Source organism: Vipera ursinii (assembly GCF_947247035.1).
Source record: "Vipera ursinii genome assembly, chromosome: 1".
Lineage (NCBI taxonomy): Eukaryota > Metazoa > Chordata > Lepidosauria > Squamata > Viperidae > Vipera > Vipera ursinii.
In genome coordinates this window covers 354,666,672-354,688,955 of record NC_139512.1, presented here as the reverse complement: position 1 = coordinate 354,688,955, position 22,284 = coordinate 354,666,672, and the positions used below count along the sequence as shown (strand labels likewise).

Here is a 22,284-nt window from a genome sequence, read left to right as displayed (position 1 = left end):
TTTTTCTGTCCTTTTCCTTAGAAGACGGAGAGAAGAGAAATGTGTGGCATTTGAGCATGAACAATCAATTTATGGGTACCATAAATTCAAGGTTCTGTTACTGAGGTCTCAATGGATGTTTGAAGGCTTCTACCTCCAATTTTGGAGAGAGTTTGTGAAGGGAAAGGAGAGGATAAATCCAGAATTAACCCATAATAGGTCAGGTTGCACCTAGCTTGATTACACAATGGATTGTTATACAGAAAAGGTGTAAAAGGCTCACGTTGAATGTGCTGTGGTAGACCAACTGCTTTATACTGCAAGTGATATTTCGTGTGTCTGTTCAATTTCGGATCGGAAAGGCCAAAGAACTGTAAGCAAAACGGATGGTAGAAAAGAATAAATTCTAAGAAGTTTGGAAAAAAAGCAAGAGTCGCTTATAATTGGGTCAGCTCATTGTCTCCAAGAGAATAGTAGAAAATAGGCATTATTTCATAACAATTCTTCTAGATCAGGAGTGTCCAAGCTTGGCAACTTTAATATCTATGGATTTCAGCTCCCAGAATTATAATAATGATGATGATGATGTTGGAAGGGACCTTGGAGGTCATCTAGTCCAACCCCCTGCTCAGGCAGGAAACCCTATACCATTTCAGACAAGTGGCTTTCTAGTCTCTTCTTAAAAACTTCCAGTGTTGGAGCATTCACAGCTTCTGGAGGCAGGTTGTTCCACTGGTTAATTCAGGAAGTTTCTCCTTAGTTCCAGGTTGCTTCTCTCCTTGATGAGTTTCCATCTGTTGCTTCTTTTCCTGCCTTCAGGTTCTTTGGAGAACAGCTTGACTCCCTCTTCTTTGGGGCAGCCCCTGAGACACTGGAAGGCTTCTATCATGTACCCCCTCGTCCTTCTCTTCATTAAACTACTAGACATACCCAATTCCAGCAACCGTTCCCTATATGTTTTAGCCTCCAGTCTCCTGATCATCTTTGTTGCTCTTCTCTGCACTCTTTCCAGAGTCTCAACATCTTTTTTACATCGCGGTGACCGAAACTGGATGCCGTATTCCAAGTGTGGCCTTACCAAGGCCTTGTAAAGTGTTATTAACACTTCACATTATCTTGATTCTCTGCCTCTGTTAATGGAGCCTAGCACTGTGTTGGCTTTTTTGGCAGCGTTGTTTCATAACAATTCTTCTAGATCATGAGTGTCCCAGCTTAGCAACTTTAAGATCTATGGATTTCAACTCCCAGAATTCAAGAAGTTCTTGAGCAGGATGGTGCGGTAATGCTGGGAATCACCCGCCAACTTCATAGAGAAGGCTGACATCTTCGCCCAGCTGAAAGTCCCACGCGCCACACCTTGGGGAGTTCAAACTGCATTAACTTCAGTATCAAGAATCTTCAGCAATGATCTAGGCTGGCTGGGGGATTGTGGGAAATGGGTTCTCCACCTGAAAGTTGCCATGGCCGGAGAACAGTGATTCTGCATGATACAAGATAATTTGTAGGATGCTTGGTGCTCTCTGAGCTGGGTTGTGTTTTTTGCAGACGTTTCATGACCCAACTAGGTCAGATCATCAATGCTGGAAGAGTGTGGGATTTGCTCTCTGTTGATATACAAGTGGCTTGCCCTGTCAGCATTGGTGGGAGTGTTCCCGGAGGTTCCTTGATTAGGCTGGAGAGAGAGGGATGGATGGATTGGATAATAATATAAATGATATAATTTATATGATATAAATGGATGGATGGATGGATGGATGATAGAGATGGATGGATTAGATAATGATATAAATGGATAGATGATAAATATAGATGGATGGATGATAGAGATGGATGGAGATAGATAGATAACCAAAGAAGGAGATGGATGGATGATAGATATGAATGGATGGATTAGATAATATAAATGGATGGATAGATGATAGAGATGGATGGATGGATAGATAGATACCAATGAAGGAGACAGATGGATGACAAATATGGATGGATGAATAAGATGATATAAATGGACGGATGGATGGATGGATGATAGAGATGGATGGATGGATTAGATAATGATATAAATGGATGGATGATAAATATAGATGGATGGATGATAGAGATGGATGGAGATAGATAGATAACCAATGAAGGAGATGGATGGATGATAGATATGAATGGATGGATTCGATGATATAAATGGATGGATAGATGATAGAGATGGATGGATGGATAGATAGATACCAATGAAGGAGACAGATGGATGACAAATATGGATGGATGAATAAGTTGATATAAATGGATGGATAGAGGATAAATATAGATGGATGATAGGATGGATGGATAGATAGAAAGACATGGATGGATGGATGATAGATAGATACCAATGAAGGAGATGGATGGATGATAGATATGAATGGATGGATTAGATGATATAAATGGATGGATAGATGATAGAGATGGATGGATGGATAGATAGATACCAATGAAGGAGACAGATGGATGACAAATATGGATGGATGAATAAGATGATATAAATGGATGGATAGAGGATAAATATAGAGGGATGATAGGATGGATGGATGGATAGATAGACAGACAGAAAGACATGGGTGGATGATAGATAGATAGTCCTCTACACAGACAATATAGGGCAGACATGTCAAACAGAAGGCCCGGGGGCCAGATCAGGCCCACGAAGTGTTTTCATGTGGCCCGTGAAGCCATCCTGGAAACAGTGAGGGAATGGCCCCCGCAATGGCCTCCGCTGCCTTGGCCCTGAGACCCTCCTTCTGCCAGAGACCTTCAGATCTGTCCCACTCCTGCCGAGGCCCCCATAGGCACCCTTGATGCAAATGATGTAGAGCTGGCCATGCCCACCCAGTAGGCCATATGCACTCTAGCCACGCCCACCCAGTAGGCCAAGCCCACCCTGGCCATACCTACCCGGCCCCCTGAGGGCAACCACAATGCTGATGTGGCCCTCAATGAAATTGAGTTTGACACCCCTGATATAGGGGAAACATTGGAAGATATGAAGGACAAGCCTGAGGACAGATCTCCCTGGAAAAGCATCTATCTAGGTCAGGGATGTCCAACCATGGCAGGTTTAAGACCTGTGGACTTCAACTCCCAGAATTCCCTGTCCAGCCATGTTGCAATTCTGAGAGTTCACAAGTTGACAAAGTTGGACACCCGTGCAGCGAGAAGAAGGGCATATGGACACTTTTAACCAGCTTCGTGGGTTCAAATGCGCATGTGGGTCAAAGCATTTCCCTGATTGATTAATGTTTCATAGATAATCTCCAGAGAAGACTTCCGCTTTGCGTTTCATACTAATGGAACAGGAACGAGTAAAGAAAGACGGGATTGTAGCGTGACTGCTATGGAACCGAGGTTTTTAAGCCAAATTTTAAACATTTCTCCAACACACACGCTCCTTGGCAAACCCCCCCCCTCCGTCTAAGCCAGCGGTCCCCAACCTTGGCAACTTTTAAGACCTGTGGACTTCAACTCCCAGAATCCCCCAGTCAGCCATGCTTGCCAAGGTTGGGGACCCCTGGTCTAAGCAATATGTATCCTTGATTGGGATGGAAGATTGTCTTCTTGTAATACAGGACTGCTTTGGGCTAACTCCCAAGCAGGTTTACTCAGAAGTAAACCCGGCTAAAGCCACCCTTTCCCTCTCTGATCCCCTTAAAGAGGACTAATACCTTTTCTATAAAGCCTTAGTAAGGCGACATCTGGGATGCATACAGGTTTGATCACGATATTACAAAAAAAATGCAGTTTGGAAAAAGTGCAGAGAAGAGCAGCTAAGATGATGAAGGGCTTGGAGACTAAAACATACGAAGAATGGCTGCAGGACCTAGGTTTAGCTAGTCTAAAGAAAAGAAGAAATAGGGGAGACATGATAGCAGTGTTCCAGTATTTGAGGGGCTACCACAAAGAGGAGGGGGTCCACCTATTCTCCAAAGCACCAGAGGGAAGGACGAGAAACAATGGTTGGAAACTGAACAAAGAGAGAAGCAACCTGGATTTAAGGAAAAACTTCCTAACAGGGAGGACAATTAACCAGTGGAACAGCTTGCTTCAGACATTGTGGAGACTGGACAGCCACTTGAATGAATGAACCTTTATTGTCAAAGTACAACCATGTATACATTGAGATTGGCTGAGCCTCCCTTCGTGCCCCCACCCCCAACTTACAGTGACACAAACCCTCCATCTTATTACACCCTGTGAGCTAATTGCACAACACACCGGCCTCACAAGTCAATCATGCATAAAGTTTATAAAATTATTTCCCTTTCAAAAGCCTAACAGCCCATGGATAAAAGCTGTTCTTCAGCCTGTTGGTGCGGCTGGCTATCCTCCTGTATCTCCTACCCGACGGTAGGAGAGTAAAGAGGTACCGTCCAGGGTGTGAGTCATCCCTGAGAATTTTCCTCACTCTTCCAAGGCAGAGGGCCCTGGCGAGGTCATCCAGTGGTGTCAGGGGACAGCCCACAATGTCTTGTGCTGTGCTCACCACCCTCTGTAATGCCTTCCTATCCACGGCTGTCAGACCAGCATACCAAACCACAATACCTTACGAGAGGACGCTCTCTATAAAGGTAAAGGTTCCCCCGCACATGCGTGCTAGTCATTTCTGACTCTAGGGGCCGGTGCTCATCTCTGTTTCAAAGCCGAAGAGCCAGCGCTTGTCCGAGGACGTCTCCGTGGTCATGTGGCCAGCATGACTAGATGCCAAAGGCGCACGGAACGCTGTTACCTTCCCACCATAGTGGTCTCTATTTTTCTACTTGCATTTTTTACGTGCTTTCGAACTGCTAGGTTGGCAGAAGCTGGGACGAGTAACAGGCGCTCACTCTGTTATGTGGCACTCGGGATTTGACTCGCCAAACTGCCGACCATCTGATCGACAAGCTCAGCGTCCTAACCCACTGAGCCACCGCGTCCCTGATGCTCTCTATAGTAGACCGGTAAAAGAGGGTCATTAGCCGTTGTTCTACCCTGTTCTTCCGCAAGACCCCGAGGAAGTGGAGTCTCTGTTGGGCCTTTCTGACCACCTGGGCTGTATTAACTTTCCAGGTCAGATCTTCGCAGAGGTAGACTCCCAGAAATTTAAAGGAGGAAACTGTCCGAAATGTCTGAAATGGTATAGGGCAGGGGTCGTCAAACCTGGCCCTTTTATGAGTTGTGGACTTAAACTCCCAGAATTCCTCAGCCAGGCATGCCTGGCTGAGGAATTCTGGGAGCTGAAGTCCACAAGTCATAAAAGGGGCCAACTTTGAAAACTCCTGCTTTAATTTAAAGCTTTGCAATTTTAGATAACTGAACCGCTCTTTTAAAAGTTTACTCACCCTCTCATTATATTTTTAAAAGAATGTGGTGGGTTTTTTTGGGGGGGGGGGGAATGACAGATGTTAATCGAAAGAAATTGCACTGTTTTTCCAGAGCTTGGAAGAATTCTATTTATTCTTGGCCTGTTGTGTTTGTAACTAAGCTGGGCACCCGCAGATTTGTATACACGTTACACACAAGAGGACAGTTTTTCTGTCCTTTTCCTTAGAAGACGGAGAGAAGAGAAATACGTGGCATTTGAGCACCAACGATCAATTTATGGGTACCATAAATTCAAGGTTCTGTTACTGAGGTCTCAATGGATGTTTGAAGGCTTCTACCTCCAATCTTGCCTGGCTGAGGAATTCTGGGAGTTATTTATTATTTATTTATTTTATTAGATTTATATACCGCCCTTTCCCGAAGGACTCATGGCGGTTTACAGGGTATTCAAAACAAGAAATACAAAAGTTAAAAACAATTTTTAAAAAAATGAAATAAGCACACTTACACAGAGAGACATGCCTCAAATATCTAGCAAATTAAGAATTAAGTTGGAAAATCGTTAAGATCGCAATATTTTACAATGCCAAACTGTTTTTCTTTAACCATCATTTCCTCACTTTCACTTTTCTTTTCAGCTATAGTTGAGATAACATCAATTAAGGGAAAAACAGTTCCTTTTGGAACTGTCAGTATCGTTTATTTTGATAAAATATAAAACAGCGTCCACAAGTCATAAAAAGGGCCAAGTTGGAAGACCCCCCCCCCCTGAGATAGGGGATCCTGCTTGAGCAGGGAGCTAGACTAGATGACCTCCGAGATCCCTTCCAGCTGATTCCGATTCTAAATGCAAACTAACCCACCCACCCATCCCTCTCACGGGAGCCCGGAAGTCTGTCCCGCAACCTGGCGCATGCCCCCTCTTCACTCGTCTTAAATCTACCGTCGTGGAACGCCAAGTATCCAATCCTCCCCGAAGGCGAGCTCGGATTGGCTGCCGCCGCTGAAAAAAAATCGCCGGACGTTCTATCTTCCCCGCGCCTGCGCCCTGACGCCTCTCCCGGGTGCGGCTCCTGCTGCCGGTCGCGGGACGGAGCTGAAGTCGCCGGTCCGACGGCAGCCCCGTTGCAAAGCCGGAGGATGGTGGGCGCCGCCGCCGCCGCCGCCGCCGTCGTGCAAGGCCCGGTGAGCTTGCATGAGCTGCTGCTGGCCGGGGCACCCGCCGCCGCTGCTGCTGCTCCTCCTCCGGCCGCTGCTCCTGCTCCGTCGGCGGCCCCGGTTGCTGCTGCTGCTGCTCCCCCGGGGGAAGAGGAGGAGATCTGCGTGGTAGGCATCTTCGGCAAGACGGCGCTGCAGCTGGGCTCGGAGAAGGCGGCGCTGGTCAACACGGTCTGCGATCGGCAGGTCTTCCCTCTCTTCCAGCGGGAGGGCGGCGCGGGGGGAGTCAGGTCTCCCGCCGGGGAAGCCGCTGGAGCAAGCCCGGACCCGCTGGCTGACTCCCCCCCTCGCCCTTCCTCTTCTTCCTCCTCCTCCTCTTCCTCCTCCTCTTCCTCCTCTTCTTCTTCCTCCTCGGCCAGCCCCTTCCAAGGGGACTACAACCACCTGCAGGCCTTCTACAGCCAGGAGAGCAAGGTGCTCTACCTGGTGCTGACGGCCATCAGCGACAGCCACCAGCTCTTGCAAGCTTGCAAGGATCTGGAAGCCATGGGGGGCTCGATCCGGGCTTCCGCCGGCTTGGGGGCCCCGGCGGGCTCTCCGCTGCCCCACGCCGAAGCCCACGAGTTCTGGAAGCAGCAGGAGAAGATGCACTGCCTCAGCCTGCTCTACCTCTTCTCCGTCTGTCACATCCTGCTGATGGTGCATCCCACCTCCTCCTTCGACATCACCTACGACCGGGTCTTCCGGGCTCTGGACGGCTTGCGCCAGAAGGTGCTGCCTACCCTCAAAGCTGCCATCAAGGACTGCCCCGTCGGCAAGGACTGGAAGCTCTTCTGCCGGCCTTGCCCACCTCGCTTGCTCTTCCTCTTCCAGCTCAACCGGGCCCTGAAGGTGGAGCCTCCGCCGGGCCGAGGGCAGGAGCTGGGGGGCCCGCTGGAGAAGCCGCCCCCCAAGAAGCACTCGCCCAAACGTCGGCTGCAACACGCCTTGGAGGACCAGATTTACCGCATCTTCCGCAAGAGCCGGGTGCTGACCAACCAGAGCATCAACTGCCTCTTCACCGTGCCGGCGAACCAAGCGTTTGTCTACATCGTGGCCGGCGGGGCCCAGGAGGGCGAGGACCCCATTGCTGTCTTGCTGGAGCAGCTGAGAAACAACTGCACTGCTCGGGAGACCGAGACCTCGCTGGGCCCGGCCTTGGCGGGGCCGCGACGCTACCACATGATGCGCCACGGGAGACAGCAGCTGTCGTTCCACGCCGAAAGTAGCGTTGGCGCCGGCGGGAGCAGCAGTTCCAGCTGCTCGGGGCAGTTGGTGGATTGCACCTTAAAGGAATTCTTGTTCCAGCATGTGGAGCTGGTCCTTTGCAAAAAGGGCTTTGACGACAGCGTGGGAAGGAACCCCCAGCCTTCTCACTTTGAGCTGCCCACCTACCAGAAATGGGTCACCACGGCCCTGAAGCTTTACGAGGTGGCGATTGAAGGGAAGGAGAATGAATCCTGTCCCGGTGGAGAGCTGACCTCCAAGATCATGGGCAGCATCAAGGTCCTGGAGGGTTACTTGGACATTGACACCAAGTTTTCCGAAAACCGCTGTCAGAAAGCGCTTCCCATGGCTCACAGTGCCTATCAGTCCAACCTGCCCCATAACTACACCATGACCATCCACAAGAGCCAGCTGGCCCAGGCCTTGAGGGTCTACAGCCAGCACGCCCGGGGTCCGGCCTTCCACAAGTACGCCTTGCAGTTGCACGAAGACTGCTACAAATTTTGGAGCAATGGGCACCAGTTGTGTGAAGAGCGGAGTCTGACGGACCAGCACTGCATGCATAAATTTCATTTGCTGCCCAAATCGGGTGAGTTCAGGACCTTTTGAAGTTGTTTTTTTTTAAAAAAAAAAACCATCAAAGAACATTGTGGTGCTCTCAGTTGTCAGAAGCAAATATCTGAGAGAATGGAATAGAATAACAGAGTTGGAAGGGACCTTGGAGGTCTTCTAGTCCAACCCCCTGCTCAGGCAGGAAACCCTATACCATTTCGGACAAATGGCTGTCCAGTCTCTTCTTTAAAAACTTTCAGGGTTGGAGCATTCACCGCTTCTAGTGACAGGTTGTTCCACTGGTTAATTGTTCTAACTGTCAGGAAGTTTCTCCTTAGTTCTAGGTCAGACATGTCAAACACAAGGCCCGGGGGCCGGATCCGGCCCGCCAAGTGGTTTCATGCAGCCCGCGAAGCCATCCTGGAAAGAGTGAGGGAACGGCCCCCACTGCCTTGGCCCTGGCCCAAAGACCCTCCTTCTGCCAGAGACCCTCAGATCTGTCCCACTCCTGCCCAGGCCCCCATAGGCACCCTTGATGCGAACGATGTAGAGCTGGCCACGCCCACCCAGTAGGCCATATGCACTCTAGCCACGCCCAGCCAGGCCACGCCCACCCTGGCCACACCCACCCACCCCCCTGAGGGCAACCGCCATGCTGATGCAGCCCTCAATGAAATTGAGTTTGACACCCCTGTTCTAGGTTGCTTCTCTCTTTGGTGAGTTTCCACCTGTTGCTTCTTGTCCTGCCTTCAGGTGCTTTGGAGAAGAGCTTGACTCCCTCTTGTTTGGGGCAGCCCCTGAGAAATTGGTACACGGCTATCATGTCCCCCTCGTCCTTCTCTTCATTAAACTAGACATATCCAATTCCAGCAACTGTTCCTTGTATGTTTTAGCCTCCAGTCCCCTGATCATCTTTGTTGTTCTTCTCTGCGCTCTTTCTAGAGTCTCAACATTTTTTTTACAGTTCTGTATCTATGCATGTATATATGATTTCCTTCTGGGTTGGGGAGTTTGTTGATCAACAGGTTTTCCAAAAGCACACAAAGCTCAAAACACAGCTTTGCATTTCCTTTTCAGGTTTCTAGTCCTCTTTGTTCTTCAGAATACAATATAATATTGATGTAAAGACAGTTCACAGGAAAGGAGAGTCTGTTATTCCCAAATGCTATTGCCCATTAATCCTGAAAGTACAGAGATTTATAACATATCTGTAATTATGTCCTTATGTAAAAAATGTAAATACTTTGTTTTTTTATCTCACCTTTATTGTTTTTGTAAATAATTCAGTGCGGTGAACATACCTAACACTCCTTCCTCCTCCTATTTTTCCTACAATAACAACAACCAAGAGCCTTGGTGGAGCAGTGGGCTAATGCCTCCTTAAGTAACACCAGCTGCCTGCAATTAGTGCAGGTTCGAGTCCCACCAGGCTCAAGGTTGACTCAGCCTTCCATCCTTCCGAGGTAGGTAAAATGAGGACCCAGATTGTTGGGGGCAATTAAGCTGACTTTGTAATAATGCCGCTTGGGGGTGTGTGAAAGCCCTAATAAGCAGGCATATACATAGAATGAAGGCTACTGCTAAGTTTGTAAAGCCGCCCTGAGTCTTCGGAGAAGGGCGGGATATAAATGGAATTAAAATAAATAAATAAATAAACCCTTTGAGGTGGGTTGAACTGAGAGGGAGAGTGACTGTCCCAAAGTCACCCAGCCAGCTTTCATGCCTAAGGCGGGACTAGAACTCACCATCTCCAAGTGATTGGCTCAAAATTACCCAGTCAGCTTTCATGCCTAAGGCAGAACTAGACCTCTCAGTCTCCTGGAGATTGGCCCAAAGTCACCTAGCCAGCTTTCATAGCTAAGGCAGGACTAGAATTCTCCATCTCCTGGTGATTTCCCCACCCAACAAGCTTTTATGCATAAGGCGGGTCTAAAACTCCCTGTTTCCTCCTGATTGGCCCAAAGTCAGCCAGCTGGCTTTTGTGCCTAACCCAGGACTAGAACTCGCCATCGCCTGGTTTGTAGCCTGGTGCCTTAACCACTAGACCAAACTGGGTCTCTAATAATCCAATAATCAAAGACCATGCCGTGATCAGCCATCTGACGGATTAATCATGAGGTGACGGCATTTTTGGAAAGGATAAAAAGGGCGGATTTCGCATCCAGGAAATTCTATTTTTTCCCCTCTTTTTTTTATGGACTTAACTGGAAGCTGGAATATTCCAGTTGTTGTTTTATGGCTGCTAAAACATGGTAGGTTGACAAGTTTTGTGTGGAAAAGGTACATCACCTGACCACACAAAAATGCCAACAATGCGTCTAAGAAGCAAAACCATCCAACAGAACGGTTGCAAAGGAATGAAAATGATGCAATTTGACTCTGCCACTTTTTTAAAGTATGTTTTATTAATTTATTAATATAATCACCTTAATATTCAGTAGACAATGTGTTCATTGTCTGGGTTTACATTTAAGAAACATTCGCTAACAAATTCTACAATCTATATAATCCATATGATAACTTTACATGATTTCCACTTTTCCCCATAGTGTTCTCTTTTACCAACCTTAAGTTAATACAATTCTTATTATTTTAATAAACAATAATTAAGTATAAACATTTTCTAATAGTTCTATAAATAATCACATCAATATAGTACTCCTTTTCTATCTAGTCATTCTGGTTGTCTCATCATATAGCCTGATTACACCTTGTTTACATTTGTTTTTCCCACAATGTTCTAAACATTTTTAAAGATTTTTCTCAGAGTTAATTACATTTAAATATTTTAATCTATTTTTTCTCATGTAAACCCACCCATTACCTTTGTTAAGGAACAAAATAAAACTAAAACGAGAAAGAAGAAGAATGAATTTTTTTTAAAAAAAGAATAAAATCAAAAGATAGTGTACTACTTAAAATCCTTATTTCCTTATTTATAAGCTGACACATATTTCCTTATTTATAAGCTAACACATATTTATTTCCAAAAAATTTTTCCTTCTTTCTTACCATAATTGAAAATGTATTTAATCTTAAAATAATTCCATTTAACAAATGGCATTTCTGCCACTTTTCTGTGTAGGGGAAAAAACGGAACCGGATCGGAATCCGCCCGTGTTGTACCATAACAGCCGGGCCCGGTCTACAGGTGCCTGCAACTGCGGGAGAAAACAAGCACCACGGGACGATCCCTTTGACATCAAAGCTGCAAATTATGATTTCTATCAGGTAATCCCTTTCTCTCCAGGAAAGAGAGATCCATAACTGACCTGTCAACTTTTCAGGTTTGAAATGGATAAGAAGGCTTGTGGTCTTAACAGGCTTGTGCTAGACCCAAGGTCACATTCACACAGCAAGCTAAGGCATCTGGGTTGTTATCAAAGTTGGCTTTAAACCCGCCAAGCGACCCCCACCCACCCACCCCCAGTAACACCCTTCTTATTTTTATTTTATATTTCATTTATTTACCTGGATCCCCACCTTTATTATTTTTACAAATAAGGTGGCGAATGTATACACCCCAACTTCTTCATTTTCCCCACCAACAATAATCCTGCGAAGTGGGTTGGGAGAGAGAGCCTGGTCCACAGTCACCCTGCCGGCAGGACTAGAACTCACCGTCTCCTGGTGATTGGTCCAGAGTCACCCAGCTGACTTTCGTGCCTAAGATGGTACTAGAACTCTCCACCTCCTGGTGATTAGCCCAGAGTCACCCATCTAGCTTTCACGCCTAAGACAGGACTAGAACTCACCGTCTCCTGGTGGCTGGCCCAAACTCACCCAGCTGACTTTCGTGCCTGAGACTAGAACTCACTGACTCCTAGTGATTGACACGGCACATTTAGCAACTGCCTTGCTAAGCAACATAAATTCTGCTCCCAATTGCACCCATCAAGTCAGGGACTACCTGTACCATTATTTTCTCCCCAAATTTATTTACTAGAGAAGTCACTTAGCAGCTGCTCGGAGCAAATTGCGGCCAGTTGCGGCCCTATCTGGACCGGGATGCCCTGTGCACGGTCACTCATGCGCTCGTGACCTCTCGCCTTGACTACTGTAATGCTCTCTACATGGGGCTTCCCTTGAAGACCACTCGGAGGCTCCAACTGGTACAGAATGCGGCCGCGAGAGTTGTCTTGGGAGTTTCCCGGTACTCCCATGTTACACCTTTGCTCCGCGAGCTGCATTGGTTACCAGTTGTCTTCCGGGTGAGGTTCAAGGTCTTGGTTATGATCTTTAAGTCCCTACATGGCATGGGTCCGGGGTACCTCGGGGACCACCTGCTGCCGGCTTCAACTCCCCTCCGCCCTGTGCGTTCCCACAGAGAGGGCCTCCTCAGGGTGCCTCCGGTCAGGGAATGCCGACTGGCGGCCCCCAGGGGGAGAGCCTTCTCTGTGGGTGCCCCGGCTTTGTGGAACCAACTGCCGGTGGAGCTCCGGACGGCATCGGACCTCCGAACTTTCCGTCGTGGTCTGAAGACCCATTTGTTTGAATTGGCCGGTCTGGCCTGATGGGGGAGTTGGGTTTTAAATTGTCATTTTAGATTGTATTATTGTTTTTTTAATTGGGCACTGATTTAATCTTTGTTTTAACTTTTGTATAGTATTGTATTTTTATTTATATGCCCTGTGAACCGCCCTGAGTCCCCAGGGAGAAGGGCGGTATATAAATTAAATAAAACATAAACATAAACATAAATTGCCTTAATTGCAGTTTGCATGGCCCTTCCAGGTGGGTTGCGAGTGCAGCCCTAATATGTTTGAATGCTGCCAGGTTGTGGGTGTGGGTGTGTTCCTTTGAACCTCATCATTCAGGCTACCGTTCTCTTTTTCCCCCTCTTGTTACAGCTGCTGGAAGAGAAATGTTGCGGGAAGTTGGAACATATCAACTTCCCCGTGTTTCAGCCCAGTACACCTGATCCAGCCCCGGCTAAGAACGAGGCCTCCCCCAGCCCCCCCGAAGGGGAAGCTGAGAAGCTGAAGGAGAAGGAACCCCAAACTCAGGGGGACAGCACCAGCCTCAGCTTGGCCCTCAGTTTGGATCAATCCACGGATAGTTTAGGGACCTACCCTGCGGACCCACAGGGTGGAGGCAACAACACCGAAGCTCACGGGGCAGCGTCCGAAGCGAAAGGGGAAAAGAGAGCAAGCTTGGTGGATCGCCAACCTTCCACGGTGGAGTATCTGCCCGGAATGCTTCACTCCAATTGCCCCAAGGGCCTTCTCCCCACTTTCTCCAGCTGGTCTCTGGTGAAGCTCGGCCCTGCCAAAGCCTACAATTTCCACGCCGGCTTAGATCAGCAAGGCTTCATTCTGGGCACCAACTACTTAATGCCCTGGGACATTGTCATCCGGACGAGGACGGACGAAGAAGGAGACCTGGATACCAATTCCTGGCCGGCCCCTAACAAGGCTATCCCGGGAAAACGGAGTGCAGTGGTCATGGGCCGAGGAAGGCGGAGGGATGATGTTGCTCGGGCTTTTGTGGGTTATGAATACGAAGATGCCCGAGGCCGGAGGTTCATGTGCTCGGGACCAGAGAAGATCATGAAAGTGATGGGTGGAGGGCCAAAGGAATCTGCCGTCAAAGCCCTCAATTCCGACATGCCTCTTTACATCCTGTCGTCCAACCCAGGCAGGGGACTTAAGCCACACTATGCTCAGCTGATGAGGCTCTTTGTGGTGGTCCCTGATGCTCCCCTGCAAATAATACTGACCCCCCAGGTAAGAAGGACACGTAGAACCATTGAGCATGGAGTTGGTTCTAAATGCATTATCTGTCTTATCTTTCTAAATTTAATTCACTTACTGGTTATCCCGTCTTTATTATTTCTGCAAATAAATGAAGGCGGCAAACATAGCTACTTCCTCATCCTATTTTACCCCAAACAACAAGCCTGTGAAGGGGCTTGGGCTGAGCGGGCCAAAGTTTGGCTTTTGGCTTTTCTGTCTAAGGCGGGACCAGAACTCTGTGTCTCCAGGTGATTGGGCCAAAGTCATCCAGTCAGCTTTCATGGCCGATGCGGGACTAGAACTCACTGTCTCCTGGTGATTGGCCCAAAGTCATCCAGTTGGCTTTCATGGCTAAGGTGGGACTAAAACTTACTGTCTTCCTTGTGATTGGCCCAAAATCATCCAGCAGGCTTTCAAGCCTAAAGCGGGATTAGAACTCAGTTTCCTGGTGATTGACCCAAAGTCACCCAGTCAGCTTTCATGGCTAAAGTGGGACTGCAGTTCACCGTCTCCTGGTGATTGGCTCAAAGTCATTCAGTCACCTTTCATGACCAATGCGGGATTAGAACTCACCATCTCCTGCTGATTGGCCCAAAGTCATGCAGTCAGCTTTCATGGCCGATGCGGAACTAGAACTCATTGTCTCCTGGTGATTGGCCCATAGTAACCAGCTGCCTTTCATGGCTAAGGCGGGACTAGAACTCATCGTCTTCCTCGTGATTGGCCCAAAGTCATCCAGCAGGCTTTCATGCCTAAGGAGGGACTAGAACTCTCAGTCTCCTAGTGATTGGCTCAGAGTTACTAGGATTTTTTTGGCTAAGGCAGAACTTGAACTCGCGCTCTTTCACTTTCTAGCCTTCTGCCGAAGCCACGAGACCAAACCTGGCTCTTGCTTTTCCAATGGAGGGCATTCAGGAGAGGCCACAATCTTTTATTTTTTATTCTAGAATTGAAAGAAATGTTTTACCTTTGTTTTGCACCCTCTTGCAGCAAACCGATACCGACTTTTACACAGCTAGTCCTCAATTTTTAACAAGCACAGTCGGGAGCAGAATTTCTACTGCTAAGAAAGAGGGTTGTTCAATGAATTGCCCCCGATCTTTTTTTTTTTTGCCACGAATCGGTGCAGTTGTTAAGTGAATCATGCGGTCGTTAAGCGAATCTGGCTAACAACCACCACCCCCTCCATTGATTTTGCTTGTTGGAACTGGCTGGGAAGGTTGCGAATGGTGATCATGTGATCCCGGGACACGGCAACTGTCATAAATCCATGCGGTTGCCAAGCATCCAAATTTTGATCATGTGACCTTGGGTGGCCTGCAATATGGACTGGTCATAAGTGTGAGGACTGGTCATAAGTCCCTTTTTCAAAACTGCCGTATCTTTGCTAAATGTATGGCAAGTCCATAGTATGCAGGTAACCTGTATATAGGCAATATATAGTACGGCAGGGGTCTTCAAACTTGGCCCTTTTATGACTTGTGGACTTCAACGCCCAGGATTCCTCAGCAAGGCACGCTGGCTGAGGAATTCTGAGAGTTGAAGTCCACAAGTCACGAAGGGGCCATAGTTCCCCCATGCTGGCTCAGGGATTCTGGGAGTTGAAGTCCACATGTCATGAAGGGGCCATAGTTCCCCCATGCTGGCTGAGGAATTCTGGGAGTTGAAGTCCCCAAGTCATGAAGGGGCCATAGTTCCCCCATGCTGGCTCAGGGATTCTGGGAATTGAAGTCCACACATCATAAAAGGGCCATAATTTCCCCCATGTTGGCTGAGGAATTGTGGAGTTGAAGTCCGCAAGTCATGAAGGGACCATAGTTCCCCCCCATGTTGGCTGAGGAATTCTGGGAGTTGAAGTCCGCATGTCATGAAGGGGCCATAGTTCCCCCATGCTGGCTGAGGAATTCTGGGAGTTGAAGTCCCCAAGTCATGAAGGGGCCATAGTTCCCCCATGCTGGCTCAGGGATTCTGGGAATTGAAGTCCACACATCATAAAAGGGCCATAATTTCCCCCATGTTGGCTGAGGAATTGTGGAGTTGAAGTCCGCAAGTCATGAAGGGACCATAGTTCCCCCCCATGTTGGCTGAGGAATTCTGGGAGTTGAAGTCCGCATGTCATGAAGGGGCCATAGTTCCCCCATGCTGGCTGAGGAATTCTGGGAGTTGAAGTCCCCAAGTCATGAAGTGGCCATAGTTCCCCCATGCTGGCTCAGGAATTCTGGAAGTTGAAGTCCACAAGTCATGAAGGGGCCATAGTTCCCCCATGCTGGCTGAGGAATTCTGGGAGTTGAAGTCCACAAGTCATGAAGGGGCCATAGTTCCCCCATGCTGGCTCAGGAATTCTGGAAGTTGAAGTCCACAAGTCATGAAGGAGCCATAGTTCCCACATGCTGGCTCAGGGATTCTGGGAATTGAAGTCCACAAGTCATAAAAGGACCATGTTTGAAGACCCCTGGAGTATTGTATTGGTTAAGTGAGTTTTGCCCCATTTTATAACCTTCCTTGCCACTGTTGTTAAGCGAATTACTGCAGTCGTGTAATTAGTAACTCAGTTGCTAAGTGAATCTGGCTTCTCCCCCACTGACTTTGCTCGCCAGAAGGTTGTCTAAGGGTATCAAATGGCTCCGGGACACTGCAACCATCATAAATATGAGCCTATGGCCAAGTGTCCGAATTTTGATCACGTGACCGTGAGGGGGGGGGGATGTTGCAACGGTTGTGAGTGAAAAACGGTCAAGGTCACTTTTTTCAATGCCATTCAAACTTCAGTCATTCACTAAACAAAGGCAAGTCATCGTAAAGAATTGCTATCTCCAAAATTAAGAGGCAAGAAACATACTACAGGAGGGAAGGAATGCAATTAGGAATTTGCCTGTTTGAAAACTGAGCTTGCAAAACACTGCCGGAAATGTAACTAATTTACATAATAATAAAGTTGGAAGGGACCTTGGAGGTCATCTAGTCCAACCCCCTGCTCAGGCAGGAAACCCTATCATTTCAGACAAATGGCTGTCCAGTCTCTTCTTAAAAACTTCCAGTGTTGGAGCATTCACCACTTCTGGAGGCAAGGAGTTCCACTGGTTAATTGTTTTCACTGTCAGGAAATTTCTCCTTAGTTCCAGGTTGCTTCTCTCCTTGATGAGTTTCCATCCATTGCTTCTTGTCCTGCCTTCAGGTGCTTTGGAGAACAGCTTGACTCCCTCTTCTTTGGGGCAGCCCCTGAGATACTGGAAGGCTGCTATCATGTCACCCCTCGTCCTTCTCTTCATTAAACTAGACATCCCCAATTCCAGCAACCGTTCCCTATATGTTTTAGCCTCCAGACTTCTATTCTGTGCTTTATGCAAAAGGAACCAAAAATTAAAAGTTGCTTCTTTCTCGTCTCATCCAGGTACAGCCAGGGCCGCCTCCTTGCCCCATATTTTACCCAGAGAAGCAAGAGATAACTCTGCCCCCCGACGGACTGTGGGTCCTTCGCTTCCCTTATGCCTACGTGACGGAACGCGGTGCTTGCTTCCCTCCGAAGGAGAACCAGCAGCTGATGAATTACAAGATTCTTCGTGGAATCCTAAAGGCCGTGATACAATAGACCAGCGGTCCCCAAACTTTCTAGCTTGGCATCCTGGCCCAGCGGGAGTAAGGGGGGGATGTGAGTGGCGGGGCACATGCGTGCACATCTCCATTTGTGGAAGCAGTGGGCACGCACACCCTCCACTCGCATAAACAGAGAGCGTGTGTGCTCACGTGCGGAGCACCCCATGTGCGAGCAGGTGGCGCTAGTGCATGAGTGGAGGACATGCGCATGTGCACGAAGCTTCACTCCCACGATAGGGGCGCTAGTGCACGAAGCTCCCTTCGTGCAAGTGGAGGGCGCACACGCACCCTTGCCCATCTTTCTCACGTTCCGGTTTCGAACAGGCCGCAGCCTGGAGGTTGGGGACACCCGCAATAAACCTTAACGCTCTGAATTGGATCTGCGATTCTTGAGTTTACTATTATCATTGTTAATTTTTTAAAAAATATAATACTTTGTCCCAGCCAGAGCTGAAATAACGGATTTTGATTGCATACAGCTGGTGTGCTTGCAGCAATCACGGGTTTCATTGAGCAGAGCCACCACCGTACAGCAAAAAAAGAAAAGAAAAAAGTCTCGGTATTGATATGACATGTTAAGTGCCAAGTCCTGTTTGTGATGTTATAATTGTGGATCTGTCAGCAGTACAGCGCAGCGTGCCAAGCTCTGTTGATCGTAATGAAGGAAGGGAAAAAAGATTATAATAAAGCATTTGTCCCTCCAATTGTTCATCGTAACTGTTCCACTTTATTCCCAAACAAAACTTGCTGGCTGGGGAATTCTGGGAGATGAAGTCTGCAGGGCTTCAAGTGGTCAAGGTTGAGAAACCGATATTCAGTGCAAGTCTGTCTCCTAATTTCCTTCTTTTCTTCTTTAAGTTTATAAGGAACCATAGGTGACCAGACATTAAAGAATCACTATAGAACACCAAAGGATTAAAATCCAAATAAAAACAGAGGCATTTCACAGCCCGCTTGAATTAAAGTGCCACTTGGCATTCTGCAATTCTCCATAAGGATTATATAAAAGATTTAGAAGGAGTTCTTAGCCCTTGGGCAGATTGATATGCTGATAGCCCTCGACTTACAAACACAATTGAGCTGAAAATTTATGTTTATTTAGGCAGCACATTAGAAGCTCTGGCATTGTTGAAGGCATTGATGAACCAGGTAAGGAAATATTTCTAAAACGTACCCATGGATGTCAAGTCTTATGCAAATTTGTTCTGTAGCTAGGTGGGCAGGCTTGGGTGGGGTGTGTTAATATTTTTTTTGAATCCCACCTTTATTATTTTTATAAATAAGGCAGCAAACGTATGTAATAATAATAATAATAATAATTTAATTTCTATACCCCTTCTGCGTTCCATTTTACCTACCACAACAATCCTGTGGGGTGGGGTGGGATGACAGAGAATGACTGGCCCAAAGTCACCCCAGCCAGCTTTATGACTAAGGCAGGACTAGAACTCACAGCCTCATGGTGTTTGGCCCAAAGTGACCTAATTGGCTTTCGTGCCTAAGGTGGGACTTGAACTCACCGTCTTGTTTCTAGTCTGATGCCTTCAACTCTAGGCCCAATTTAGCCATCATTATGTGAGAGTGCCTACCACATGCAGTCAAAATGGTGAATACCCCAGCACTTTCCGTACCTTGGCGGACAAGGAAAAAAGATTTCTCAATACGTATTAACAAGGGAAAGGACAAATCATGCTGCGTTGCTGAATTTTTTTAAGAAAAATTGTGAGTTATTAAAAATGAAGGTTTTAGTGCAGTAAATAAGTCTTACGTTTTATTATTCGTTACACCCGGCAGTTTTCAAGAGTGAGGGGAGTTGTACATGAAAACAGCTGGGTAGGGAATGTTGAAGAAACATTTACGGTATTGCAATCAAAACTCAGAAAAACTCCAGGAAACAGATAATTAACTCAATAAAACAAAGCTAACCATTTCTGCAATACAGGTTTGGCAACAGGTAAGCAAACGATCATTCTGGACGGACTGAAATTAATTCAAGTGACGAGGCAAAAATGAGCATAATTAAATGTACACAGTGCTTCTTTTGTAAAAGAAAAAGGTGCCGGAACTCACACATGTCATGCAACCTAACCCTAACCCTAACCTTTCAAGGTTCCATCCAAAAAAGGTGCCGGAACTCCGTTCTGAGCATTCTATGAGAAAAAAAGCCCTGAATGTACATAAATACACTGGCACAGTTTAATATGAAAGTAAGTGAGCCATTGTTTCAAGAGCTATACTAATTGATGAACAGGATTGTGGGCTGTGAGTTTAGGTATTTATGATGTTTTTAATATGCTTTTATATGCATTTTTCTTCTTAAATTGCTGTATTTTTCTTTTTTGTAGTTTTGTACTGTATTTGGTTTGGTTTAATTGTTGATAAGCTGCCCAGAGTCATAGTCTTAAGAACTAAGGAGAAATTTCCTGACAGTGAGAAAAATTAACCAGTGGAACAACACTGGAAGTTCTTAGGAGGAGACTGAACAGCCATTTGTCTGAAATGGTATTATTTTATTTTATTTTTTTATTTTAATTCCATTTATATCCCGCCCTTCTCCAAAGACTCAGGGTGGCTTACAAGCTTAGCAGTAGCCTTCATTCTATGTATATGCCTGCTTATTAGGGCTTTCATACACCCCCCAAAGCGGCATTATTACAAATTCAGCTTATTGCCCCCAAAAATCTGGGTCCTCATTTTACCTACCTCGGAAGGATGGAAGGCAGAGTCAACCTTGAGCCTGGTGGGATGCGAACCTGCACTAATTGCAGGCAGCTGGTGTTACTTAAGGAGGCATTAGCCCATTGTTCCACCAAGGAGTTGGTCCACGAGGCATAAAAGGGCCAGGTTTGAAGACCCCCTGCTCCATAGCTATGTAAATGCTACCCCATATAATGGCAGCTACATCTCTGGCTGAGCCCAAGCCAAACTGGGAAGGGGGACCACTAGGAAGCCCCTGGGGTGGGGTCCAAGTGAGGGAGTGGCTGAAGCTTCCCAGAAGGCAGTAATGGTCAGCCACCCCTACTGTTGCCAAGAGGAACCGCATGGTTGCGTCCATGAACGCTACAGAAATCCAGCCCGACTCCATCTAATCTAGTTTAAAAGCGGATCTGCCGATCGACGGACGCCTACTCGAGTTGTCTCGCTATCTCCACGCAAGGACGCTTCATCAAAGGGGCCGAGAAAGCGGCATTATTACAAAGTCCGCTTACTGCCCCCAACAATCTGGGTCCTCCTTTTACCTACCTGGGAAGGATGGAAGGCTGAGTCAACCTTGAGCCTGGTGGGACTCGAACCTGCACTAATTGCAGGCAGCTGGTGTTACTTAAGGAGGCATTAGCCCACTGCTCCACCAAGGCTCTTAGGACAGCCACCTTCTTAAGCCACCATTTCCCAGTTGGAAAGGGAAACCCCTTCCCTTGCAAATAATAACATAATTAAAATTAATATTATTTCTGACTTCATGCATTGCCCTCCTTACCCCCCCCCCAGGGCCAGATTTCCATCATTGGCCACTGGAGTGAATAACAACAATAACAACGACCATAAAGACAACCAGGCATTTTTTCAACGGTGGGAGAAAGCCACCCACCCCCGCAGTCTCCCATCGCGTCCGCCGCTCAGCAACCGCGACTTCCGCTCTCCGCTTGGCCCAACGCTCTGACGTCATGCGGTGAGTGAGGCGCCCCTCTCTCTCTCTCTCTCTCTCTCTCTCCCCGCTTCTTTCTTTCTGACTGCAAGCCGCGCCCGCCTACACACAAACACCGCCGCCCCCCCCCCAACGTCCCTCGCCCGGCCAATCGGGCGCGCGGGTGCGCTCGCGCTCCCCTCCTGCCCCGCCGCGATTGGTAAAGGCGGCGTTCGGAGTGGGCGGGGCGCCGCGTGGTGGCGAGTTCTCCTCGGGCTGCCGGCTCAGAAGGGCCGGGAGAGGCGGCCCGGTCGGTCGTTCGGTGGGGCTCGCTCTCGCTCTCGGATGACGGCGCGGCCATGTCGGCCGTTTTCTACCTCCTCTCCACGCTGGGCGGCTATCTCCTCACCTCGGCTCTGCTGCTGAAATTCCCCGGCTTGCTTCACCGGCGCAAGCGCCACCGGTTCCGGTGCCGGCACATCTCCCACCGCGGAGGTGAGAGCAACGCCTGCGCGAAGCGTCCTTTTTGGGGGGTCAAAGGGGGTGCTTTTTTGGGGGGGGCGACCATCCTTCTCCCCCCCGCATCCTCCCCTTCTCTGCATAATAGAATTGGGGCATCTTTGCCAAGCTTGGATTCCGTTTTTTTTATATACATATCAATCAATCAATCAATCCGATTTGATGATTTCGCCGCCTGGGAGTCACACTGCAAGCGAGTGGGGCGGCCATATCCCTTCTCTAAATAAATCAAACATAATTTTAATTATTGTGGTTCACCGCACAGCCAAGCCAGATCTTTAGACGGGATTTGGCTCTTTTTTTAAAAAAACAAAAACAAAACCCACGCAGAGTCACTTGAACGTGACTGGGCGGCCGTATCGATTCTATAAAGAAATAAATAAATAATAGTAAATAATAAAATTTTATTATTGTGGATCATCGCCCAGCCAGACAGCCAGCCAGATCTTTAAACTGGATTTGGCTGCTATTATTGTTTTTTTTTTTTAAATCCACCCAGAGTCACTTGAACGTGATTGGGCGGCCGTATCA

General features: G+C 47.6%; 2 protein-coding genes across 3 annotated transcripts in view; both read left to right on the top strand.

Moving 5' to 3' along the window:
* The first annotated feature begins 6,384 nt into the window (after window positions 1-6,384).
* SMG8 (SMG8 nonsense mediated mRNA decay factor) lies at window positions 6,385-18,307 on the top strand. The gene is made up of 4 exons (XM_083379682.1): window positions 6,385-8,317; window positions 11,366-11,511; window positions 13,131-14,006; window positions 17,407-18,307. The coding sequence occupies exons 1-4, from the start codon at window positions 6,445-6,447 to the stop codon at window positions 17,602-17,604; spliced, it is 3,093 nt and encodes a 1,030-aa protein (XP_083235808.1). The 5' UTR covers window positions 6,385-6,444; the 3' UTR covers window positions 17,605-18,307.
* A 3,226-nt stretch (window positions 18,308-21,533) lies between these two features.
* Window positions 21,534-22,284, top strand: part of GDPD1 (glycerophosphodiester phosphodiesterase domain containing 1) — a 73,441-nt gene continuing 72,690 nt past the window's right edge. For both annotated transcript variants that reach the window (XM_083379846.1, XM_083379845.1), the window contains exon 1: window positions 21,534-21,729. In XM_083379846.1, coding sequence (XP_083235972.1) covers window positions 21,594-21,729 — 136 coding nt within the window. In that variant the 5' untranslated portion in view covers window positions 21,534-21,593. The remainder of the gene's footprint in view (window positions 21,730-22,284) is intronic.